The sequence below is a fragment of the Hypomesus nipponensis genome, chromosome 9, assembly GCF_054491055.1.
Source record: "Hypomesus nipponensis isolate SF chromosome 9, ASM5449105v1, whole genome shotgun sequence".
NCBI classification, from domain to species: Eukaryota; Metazoa; Chordata; class Actinopteri; order Osmeriformes; family Osmeridae; genus Hypomesus; species Hypomesus nipponensis.
In genome coordinates, this window is record NC_140369.1 from 13,866,793 (window position 1) to 13,878,344 (window position 11,552).

Genomic DNA, 11,552 nt, shown 5'->3' on the forward strand with positions numbered 1-11,552 from the left:
GAGGGTGAGAGCAAGAGATGGATAGAAACAGATGGGGGAAAAGACAGAGAGGGAGATGAGAGAGAGGGAGATGAGAGAGAGAGAGAGGCTTAGTGGAACACTGACTTTGCATTATTTTAATGTTCAGAAAGCCTCAGAATCAACCAGGGAGTGTTTTACTCCAACCCACACATACACACACAGAATGTAGCAGGATTGGTTGTATGAACGGGAGAGAAGAGAGGAGGAAGAGAGCCCTGTGCTGGGTTCCCTCAGACCGGGCATTGCTAGCAGGCTGGACTGGACTGTGCCAGGCTAAGCTATAGATAGCTCTGTACCAGGCCGCGAGGTTGAGCTGTAGCTAGCTCTGTATGAGGTTGAGCTGTAGCTAGCTCTGTATGAGGTTGAGCTGTAGCTAGCTCTGTATGAAGTTGAGCTGTAGCTAGCTCTGTATGAGGTTGAGCTGTAGCTAGCTCTGTATGAGGTTGAGCTGTAGCAAGCTCTGTTCCAGGTTGAGCTGTAGCTAACTCTGTATGAGGTTGAGCTGCAGCTAGCTCTGTATCAGACTGTGCTGCCGTGTCACACTCTGGGCAGGAAACACTCTGGGTGGGCACAGGGCACCCACACACTGCAGCTGCAGCAGCCTGGCACAAACTGGACATACACACAGCAGATTTGAGGCACTGCAGGAATGCCGCCTGTCAGGGCAACACTGATATACTGGAAAGCAGAGACGGCACACACATCGATGCACACACACACGCACATAATATTGTTGCTGTCTCTAAACAACAAAAAACACTTGTTCTACATTGATCACTAGCAATGATTCTCTAAACTGCCCTCCCTCTAAATCCCTCCATCTCTATATCCATCCCTCCCTCCCCCCTCTCTCGCTCTCTCGCTCTCTCACTCTCTCCATCCCTCCCTTGGCGTGGCCCAGTTTCCTGCCTGACCTGGGATAAGGCAGCTAATCTGGCTACTGTTGTCAGGGGAGGAGCTAGACCATAGGCCTGACAATCCCATTGGCTGAGGGGCACGGTAGGGGGATGGGTAGAGGGCCTGCACAGTGCCTGCACAGAGTCAAGTGTATAAACAGCCTGTCAGGCTAGCTAAATCCAACCAGCCTGCCAGGAACCATGCGTTCCACCGATGTCATTTGTGTTCACTGATTGGGTATTGCTCACTTTGAACCAATACCTGAAGCTGTATACAAATTACCTTTTTCAGTACATTACTTAACACTCTGGAATACAAATGTTAAAAAATCCCCCCAAATAAAAATAAAAAGACCAAACTTCTTCATTTTGACATTGTTATTTATTTACAACATTCTTATTTATTTTGTTTTTTTCTATCCTTCAATGCTGCCTGCAGGCATTCAGTGAGCGTAGTCAGAGTCAAGGTCAGGGAGTGCTTTTGGCTCGTGATTGCCCCTGACTGTGTTGAACACTGATCAAGCTGCAGGAATGACATGACCTCGCTGTCAAAGTCTTGCTCTCTCTCTTTCTTTTCACTCATATATTTGCAGAAATACATAAACACACACATACTGTGTATAGACACACACACACACACACACACACACACACACACACACACACACACACAAACACACAAACACACAAACCTAGGGGCCTGGGGACTGTGCTGATGAGGAGCAGTGTTTCCCCGAGCTGACATCATTGTTTTCCCAGAAGGCCATTTGAGGTCAGGTGTGCCCTGACAACCCATATCTCTCTTTATCACTGCAGTTACACACACACACACACACACACACATATATGCACGGACACACACACACACACACACACACACACTCTTGTATAAAATGTGTACCAAAACATGTGCCCACAGAGAGCATGGTGTACATGGTGGAAACATCAAGCTATCCATGCGTGTGTGTGTGTGCAGGTACAGTAATTGTGTATGTTTCTGCATGTACGTGTGAGTACTAAGGCTGTAACGGTTCACAAAACCAATTGTTCGTTTTGCGTGCGTACCGAAACAAAAGCCTCGACTAAATGCTTCAATATGATTACGTGCATCCCTAGTGACATATTCACTATGTTTGGATGGATGCAAACGTTTTGTGTGTGTATGTGTGAAGTGAGAGTGTGTGTATGTATGCAGGTATTGTGTATGCGTGTGTGTGTGTGTGTGTGTGCGTACTCACGCTGTAGACGGCAGCGACACCAGGCTGTGTGGGGAAGATCCTGTCGTCCAGGGAGGGCTGCACGCGCGAGAGCCTGGGGCGCGTCATGTTAAGGAAAATTCTGGAAGGGGGTCAACTTAAGGTCAAAACAGGTCAAAGGTGGGAGGGAGGGGGGCATGGTGACAACATCAACAGTAGCAACAGACAGTAGGACAGAACAGTCCCACTCCAAAAGGATTCAACAGACCCCAGGACACACCTAGTCATTGCATGAACCATGAAACTATATTTCAAAAAACATGCCCATCTAGATGCTCTAGACTTCACGCACATTTTATTTTCTTTCTTCTTAGGGTTCTCTACTTCAGAAATTGTAGCTTGTAAATAATGTTTTCTATACTTAGAACTTCACAATAGGCTAGCCTAAACTTGCTATCAGCCCCCCTCCCCCACCTCTTCAAATGCCCAATCTGCAGAGTACACTTTGTACCTTCACCACACTGCACACGTGTACAGGGGAAAACCAGACATAGACTTCCCGGCTTCTCCAAACCTCCCACACAAAACTGGGAATGACAGGGAGAAGGAGAGGGAGGGAGTGAGTGAGTGAGTGAGTGAGTGAGGGAGGGAGTGAGGGAGGGAGGGAGGGGGGAGGGAGAAGGAGGGAGTGAGGGACGGAGAGGGACGGGGAGGGAGGGAGGGGGGAGGGAGGGAGGGAGGGAGGGAGGGAGGGAGGGAGGGAGGGAGGGAGGGAGGGAGGGAGGGAGGGAGGGAGGGAGGGAGGGAGGGAGGGAGGGAGGGAGGGAGGGAGGGAGGGAGGGAGGGAGGGAAAGGGGAAGGAGGGAGGGACGGAGAAGTAGAGAGAGGAAGAAGGAGAGGGAGGGAGGGAGAAAGGGAGGGAGGGAGGGAGGGAGAAGGAGAGGTAGTTGGGGGATGGGGGGAAGAGGGAGAGGAAACCAGACTTAACTCAGCCAGTCAACAATGAGGTCAAATTCAATCTACAGTGGTCGACTGCTGAATTTATTCAGGAAGCAATTGGATAGAAAGGCTACTATCAGAAGTTAACATGTGACAGGGCGAGGCCTAGGGGAGGTGAGTGAGTGAGGACAACTCTACAGACTATGGACTCATTTCACCTCCAAAGAGTATCCGGGTACAGACTGCTTTACTGGAAACCACTACAACTTATCTTTCTGGTGTGACAGAGAAAGAGAGTGTGAGAGAAAGAAAGAAAGATAAATGGAGAAAGAAGAGAGGTGGGGTAGAGGAAGGAGAGGGAGAAAGAGGCGAGAGAGAAAGCAACAGGGGGAGAGAGAACTTGTAACCTGCTCAGGCAGTTCTCCGTCTATGGAAACTAAGGACAGGCGTACACATACAAGTCACATGATTTCAGGGAAACTCTGTCCCGCACTCCCCTCCTCCTCTCATGAGTTTATTCCTCAGTGAGAGAGAAAGAGAAACAGAGACAGAGAGAGAAACAGAGACAGAGAGAGAAACAGAGACAGAGAGAGACAGAGACAGAGAGACAGAGAGAGAGAGAGAGAGAGAGAGAGAGAGAGAGAGAGAGAGAGAGAGAGAGAGAATGCAGAAAACAGAAAAGTGAGAGGGCTTACTATGAGAGGACACTAAAACAAAACCAAAAAAACTTGATCTAGATCTCAACACAGCTAAAAAAAGTGAAGTGCCATCTTGTCAGTGTGTAACGTGTGTATGTGGAGAAAGAAAGAAAAATAAATGGGGAAAGGGAAACATTGGAGAAGTGTGGAGCGGAATGCCGGGGGGGCAACAAGTACGTTTCCAGTCTGGGGTCAAAGTTCAACTCCATCCGTATGACACCGGTAGCTAGGGAAATCAATCAGGTGAGACAAGAAACTGACACCCCTGAAATTTGGCAGAAGAGACCCCGTAACTGAGTAAAACTGCCCTATGCTCTGGAAAAGCATAGAAAATGCTTTTGCATGTACAGTGGACACAGTTAAAACATCTGATTGCCTGCCTGATAAGCCTCATTCACGAACAAGTGAGAGTCCATCGATGCATTTATAAACGTAAAGCGTAAACGAGCACAGACATAGACTCACATTCTGCTCTGTCAAACAGCTTGAGGTTTAGGAACGTTTTTACACAATTCCATAGCACAAATTGTTTATTTCCTAGATTCTACGGGTCACTAGAACATGAAAGCTCTGACGGTCTTGTCTTGTCACAGCTGTTGTATATGAACCTGACCTACTTCTGGGAGACACAAACCCCTGGCCAATGCTAACCCTTTGCTCCAGACTCAGGAGATGCTAACCCCTTGCTACAGGCTTGGGAAATGCAACCCCTTACTAATGCTATCACCTTGCTACAGGCTCTGGAGATGCTAACCCCTTGCTATAATGCTAAAACCTTGCTACAGGCTCTGGAGATGCTAACCCCTTGCTATAATGCTAAAACCTTGCTACAGGCTCGGAGACCATAATCAGATGCTAACCCCTTGCTCCAGGCTCTGGAGGACAGTTCACTCATCCTGGAGCACAGGGCTAACCAAGGCTGACAGCCAGGAGGGGGGCAGGCCTTACTAATTAGTCATTAGCCTAAAAGGGAGAGTGAGAAAGAGAGAAGGGGGAGGGGGAAGTGTGTGTGTGAGTGAGAGAGAAAAAGGGAGGAGGCGGTTGTCATTAAGAGACAGTCAGTTGAGGATTTCTGGAATCCAGACAACACTGCGGGGAAGTCAACAGAGCTGAGAGACAAACATAGAAGAAAGGTAGAAGGTACAAGAAGAGAAGTTGAACAAGAGCGCAAAGGCATAAGAGGAGAGAGGTTGAAGAGAGGAGAGGCAGCAGAAAAGACAAAAAAAAAGGTGCCAGGACTCTGTAAAGGGTGAACCAGGCCTGCCCAGAGAGGTGAACTTTGCCAGGTTGGCCGTGATGTCGAGCGAGGCCAGAGAGAAGCCCACGGCGCTGACTCACTCAGGCAGGCCCCTCCAGGGAGACCCTGGCCCGGGGGGATGACGTTCACCCATAACACTCACAACTCCAGCCTCAGTCCTGTCTACGCAAAGCCTGCTCCACACCAGTCTCACTCACTTTCTGAGGCCAAACACTGGGTCACCCCCTCCCTATATTAGCTTAGTAGGCAGACTTCATGTTTCCCCCGGTGACCACTCCCTGGCGACAGTAGCTATGCGCACCCCCCCCCCCCCCCCGCCTTCCTTGTCACAGCAACAGAGGGGGGAAAGCATGTCATGTCTCAGCCTTGTCCTTAGCTTACTGCAAAGCCACTTATGTGCTAAGTGTGTGTGAGAGGGAGAACGACAGAGAGAAAGACAGAGAGACATCTGAAAACATACAGGACAGCAGGTCAAAGTCAAGCTGAATTTTCTGCTGAGTCGTCAAAGACGTTTCCCTGAAATCCCAATTTCCTTAACAGTCTGACCCAATGAAAATAAACAACATGTTGTTGTGAACGGTCACATTGGAACAACTGCCTGCAGTAAAGGAAAATGACTCGAGACTAGGCGATTATTATGCTGATTTCCATACCAACAATTAGACACTTCCCTTCACAGTCAAACTATAGTTTCTCTTACCTCTGTAGTTTATCATCTCAAAAAAATTATAACATTTTTGGATCTCTTATTTCCAGTCTATTAACTATCCTTCTCTATAACCTATACCGGTAGGTTACTTCTCTCTCTCTCTCTCTCTCTCTCTTTGCTCCAGAGTTCAGTCTAGTCTCTCTTTTCTCCATAATCTATACCATCTCTGTCTTCTCGACCACTTAGTGACTCCTTCCTCCATAATCTATAGTCTCTCTCTTCTCTATGATCTATAGTCTTCCTCCCCTCTCTGTCTCTTCTCTCCAGACTTGCCTCTCGGCCCCAGTAGAGCCATCCTGCAGCCTACCTGAGTTCACTGGATCCAGAGGGGAGGCACAGGAAGTGAGTGGAGACAGGCCATATGGTGCAGGCACAAAAGCCCCTTCTCTCCCTCTCCCTACCTCCATCTCCCCCTCTTTCTCTACCCTTCAGGCTCACACAGCGCTGGGTAAACAGGCAGACCAGCAAGGAGGCCACGAGGCAGCCATGACAGCAGGCAGGCAGGCAGGCATGCAAGGAACTAGGCAGCCATGACAGCAGGCAGGCTGGGGGACAGCATGCAGTATAGCAGGCAGACAGACAGTTATGCTGAGATGGCGCTTTCACTGCAGCAAGCTGATGCATTCAAATCCCCCAGTGGATCTCCTTCGAGTCTGTTTCGGCTACATCTCCTTCGAGTCTGTTTAGGCTACATCTCCTTCTTGTCTGTTTATGCTACATCTCCTTCTTGACTGTTTATGCTACATCTCCTTCTTGTCTGTTTATGCTACATCTCCTTCTTGTCTGTTTCGGCTACATCTCCTTCTTGTCTGTTTATGCTACATCTCCTTCTTGTCTGTTTATGCTACATCTCCTTCTTGTCTGTTTATGCTACATCTCCTTCTTGTCTGTTTATGCTACATCTCCTTCTTGTCTGTTTATGCTACATCTCCTTCGAGTCTGTTTATGCTACATCTCCTTCGAGTCTGTTTATGCTACATCTCCTTCGAGCCTGTTTATGCTACATCTTCGAAAGTGTGCAAAAGGTTTGTTGGGAAGTCCTGGCTTCCACACAGACAACAGAAGCTACCCTTGTAAGCCACCACGATAGGTTCCATCTTGCACATTATCCTTCAGGGCCCGAAAGCACCACGCTCGCCACACATATCAGCTGACTGCAGGAAAAATGTATCGCAGTGATATCACGGCTGTCAATCCATCCAGGCAGAGCTCTGCCAACCCCCCCCCCCCCCCCCCGCCCCCCAAAACAAACAAAAACAAGCAACCAGAGCAGGGTTGAATGGAGACAAGTCCCTGGCTGTTTCTCCCTGCTGTAGGCAGACCTGTGCCGGCTGCCTGTCTGACTGGCTGCCAACTCAGCAGCTTATTTATAACCCCAACAGTGAGTGTGCTTATGAGAACATCTCACCATATAGCCCGGCCTGGTCTAGCTAGCATGCAGCTGTCCTCCCCAGCAGGGCCGTGTAGCGCTACGTGACCCTCCAGCTGGCTACATACCGTGTTATCTAAGGACCGAACACTTCAGGTCACCTACAGTCCTGAGTCTGTCTTCCCTCCTCACGGCAGGCAGTGTGGACACAAACGGGGCAGGTGTTAGGCTTGCTAGACCCTGGGCTGTTAGCGTGCATTTTCAAAACAAGCTATGTTTAACGGCCTACAGGCTTGCTATTAATAAGGTGGGCAAAATAGAGGGATGGGCAACGGGCAACAAGGTGACAAGACATTTTGAAACAGGAGAACTCGAATAGAGAACGGTTCAGAGAACTCTGCTCAATCAACCAGCCATACATACCTGCAATCCAGTCAATCATCCATCCAGCCAGCCAACCAGTCATCCATCCATCTAGCCAACCAGTCATCCAGTCAGACAGCCAACCAGTCACCCATCCAGCTAGCCAACCAGTCATCCATCCATCTAGCCAACCACTCATCCAGTCAGCCAGCCAACCAGTCACCCATCCAGCTAGCCAACCAGTCATCCATCCATCAAGCCAACCACTCATCCAGTCACCCAGCCAACCAGTCACCCATCCAGCTAGCCAACCAGTCCTCCACCCATCCAGCCAGGCAGGCCGCAGGGTAAGTGGGGGGGTGAGGGGTAGGGATGAAGGAGGGGGGTAAGGCTGGGTGATCTGGGTCTTTGTTAGCAGGCGGTGGGAAGCGCTGCCTTGGCCCCCTGGCTCTGAATGCTGAGCAGCCCTGCCATTGTCAGCAAGTGTAGGAGCAGCAGCAGCCACCGTCGCATGCGCCCACTGTCTCTCTGGCAACCAAGGGCAGCAATGAAACCCCTCCCCCCTCCCCCCCAACACCCTCCTCACACTTTCTCTCACAGTCTTCATATCTCAACACACATACAGGCATCGATCACACTCTCTCACTCACTCACTCACTCACACACACAAACACAGCCTCCCTTCTCTCACACACCCCCACACACACACACTCACTCACTCTCTCTTTGACGTGCACACACACTGGGAACTCCCATCCTGTGGAAGCGGTAGGCAGATGGAGCATAACACACTCCCACTTCCTTGACCTCAGCTAGTGAATGAGGCAGACAGAAAGCAGACAATGTAACACTCATGTGTGGATGCTACAACATCTGACGTACACGTCTAGTAGGTCACATGACAGTTTCAAAAACCACGGCCGTACTATGCAATGTCAATAATGAAGTGATATTCCGATGTGCAACAGCGCATGTGTAGTGGTCTTGAAAATTGTTCTCTCATGGGAGTAAAAGGAACCGTAGTGCCGTTGGTGTACAGTAGTGACAACACAGCAACGTCCAATGACTACTAAAATCCTGCATATAACCCTCTTCTCCTCGCATTCTTTGAAACACTGATACAGCAATTTCATAAAGGCCGTAACTAGAAAAACCCTGTGTTAGGCCGTTTAGCCCTAAAAGGCATCCTAGGAAACAGCTGCAAACGATCTGTTCCACGGACGGGACACGGTCTGAGCACGTGGCCCTGTCATCACATCCACAACGCCGTGAGGGGACAGGATCCATCCACTTATGGAAATAAATAAATAATAATTAAAGAAGTAAATCAGGATCGAGGGACTATGACTGGGGGTGGGGGGTGCAGGGGTCAGAGCCAACACAGGTAGCCTCACAGATGTCTGTCACGCATGGGCAAACACTGGAACACGCCCAGATCCAGAACTCGCTTCCACAGAAACAGCCCCAGCTTTCCAAGCACGCACACACGTACGCACACACACGTACGCACACACACCTTCTCACAGGCTGCAATTAACAGAAGCAGGAAACTAAGTCAACTTAATCCTCTCACACAACGACCAACCTATCCCTGCTGTGAATAAAACAGGAGATGACATAACTATGCCCTCACAGACTGGCATCTAACCAGAGAAGAGGAGCCTCATACCTTGACTCACATTATTATATAGCCTATATATATATTATCCGATAATGGACACCCCTGCAGCCAATCAGAATCGTGTTGTCACCCAGACCATGGTATTAAGAGCATTAATGTATGGCTACTAATCCGGACACACAACTACACCTACTATATTGTCACAATATCCAGGAGGTGGAGCAAATAGGCCTAATATATATGTGTTGAAACCATATTCAGCATAAAAAGCTGCAGATTGCCATAATTCATACAGACAGCCAGTGGGTGATATTGTTGGCTAACGAATACAAACCGTTACAGCAAACAGACTAAGGCATGGTTCAGACCAGATCATGTCCTAATAAGATATCATTTCAACTAAACATACTATAGGTCCTATACAATAGTTATAGTATAGGACAACAGCTGACTCTCATTCACCTGTAGTGATATGGAAAGGCAGACTTAGGCTTCTGCTGCCCACCCCACCCCCACCCATAGTAACACTACTCCAAGGCATTAGCCTCACTTGCAACCGGCAAATGGCTGATCTAATCATCCAGGCTTTAGAGCTGATCATAAATGTGTGTAGTAGTTAATGTAATGGTAACAATTACTTGACGATTCTTGAAGTGGTAGCGTCATGGTCGTTTTTATGCACTAATTCCATACTATTGTACCTATGCATTAATTCCATACCAGGAGCCGAAGCATTGAGTTTGTGAGTTATCAGAGCAGGAGAGAGAGATGGTTATCTCTTAACGTATGTTGGTAGTGGATAAAATAAAAATTGCTGGCTAAACTCCATATTAAAGATTTAAACTATCTCACATATCAAGCAAATATGAGGCAACAATTGAACTCTTTACAGTATAAATATGTAGGCAAACATGTCATTATATTGTTATGATAGCAAAGGCGGTCAAATTGTATTTAAAGAAATATGTAAAAATTGCGTTTGTTGTAACTAACGAATATAGCTGGGCTTTCTAAAGAGAAAAATGCAACACTTCCCATATTGTACATTATATTTCAATGTGAAACGTTAAATCATAACATGATCGTAATGACTGGTTGGTGTCAAGCGCCATGTACTGTGCCGCTGTCAAAACCACGGGCTTGAAAATGCCGGTGCTTCACCGGCTGTCATCTTGTACGCTGTATCTAAGGCCTAATCTTAGCAGGTGTCTCGGTGCAATACAACTTGCAATCTACAAGAAATCAATACATGCAGCCGTGAAAAATCAAGGCATGACATTTCCCTTCGGTTGTTAGTTAACTAAATAAATGATTTCAATGGGACAACAAGGGGCTCATGTCGTAAACTATGACACCACGACAAAACTTGCTTATGCTTTGCTGCTGATTGCGACGTGACTAGAGCTAGTCGCTAGAAATACGAACAAGACGTAAGCTACTAACTAGCACTAGCGTTAGCTAGTAGATCCAAAAACCGGCAGCGAACAAAGCCGTGGCTAGTAGCTAGCGGTGCTAATGACCCATTCCATTAGGACATGATCAGTCTCGTCGAACCTGCTAAATCGTCATACACAGTTAGATATTACAAGCAAAGTATGTCCCTGTCTATGTAACCTAAAAGGATCTCAAAATCGGATGTGATTTAATATCAGCTATGTCGATAACTAAGCTGCCGGGTAATTCTAAAGCTAACCAATGAAGCTAACTTAATGGTCGTTAGTAGCACCTAGCTTCTAGCCATTGTCCCCTCCCTGCTGACTACGAAACATCACTCGCATCACCCACAATCCAACCCCCAAATTCTCCGAAATGTGTTAAATAATTCCGTCACAATCCGAACATTAACTTAACATGATTTGGGTGAAAAGGGCATCATTGTCCATGAAGGATACTGAGGAGGCGGCACAGCGGTCGGCTGAGGAGCGGTCGGGGCTCCCGGCGGTAAAGACACGGAGGTTAGGGTACCCCGCAGTTGGCTCGACGGAGACGGGCCGGTTCCAGTTCCACTTACTGCGACAGTGGCGGATTTTGGGACTACTTTCGGCGGCAAACTCATTGCAAAAAAATAAACAAAAGAAAATAATACACTAATAAATACTGATGCAAACAAAGTCTAGCTTGCATACATATAGCAAGCGTTTGGAAATGTTGAAGCAGGCCGCAACCCCCTTTGCCGAACTGGGATAGCTTGCTAGCTCGTATAGCAGCAGAAATGCCTTTTTCATGGAAAGTCGCCGTTCGGATCTGTGGTGCTATTCATGGTGGGAGGTTTGCCTCCCTTGCCCGTCCGGGACCTCCGCGGATCCGGTTCGGTTCAGATCTTCAAATGAATATTGCCGGTATCTTGCCTCCTTCAGTTATTTAACATTTGCTCTCAGCAAAAGATATTTCTATAATAATTTTCCTAACGGAGTGGGGAGACTTCATCAACATGGCGATGCGGCCGCTTCCAGCAGTCCGGCAGGACAGACCATTCGGTAAT

General features: G+C 48.0%; 1 protein-coding gene across 1 annotated transcript in view; it reads right to left on the reverse strand.

The window, feature by feature from the left end:
- Window positions 1–11,545, reverse strand: part of eif4g3a (eukaryotic translation initiation factor 4 gamma, 3a) — a 41,263-nt gene extending 29,718 nt beyond the window's left edge. The window contains 2 exon segments of the mRNA XM_084705344.1: window positions 2,156–2,228; window positions 10,963–11,545. Coding sequence (XP_084561470.1) covers window positions 2,156–2,228; window positions 10,963–11,126 — 237 coding nt within the window. The 5' untranslated portion in view covers window positions 11,127–11,545.
- Between the last annotated feature and the right edge of the window lie 7 nt (window positions 11,546–11,552).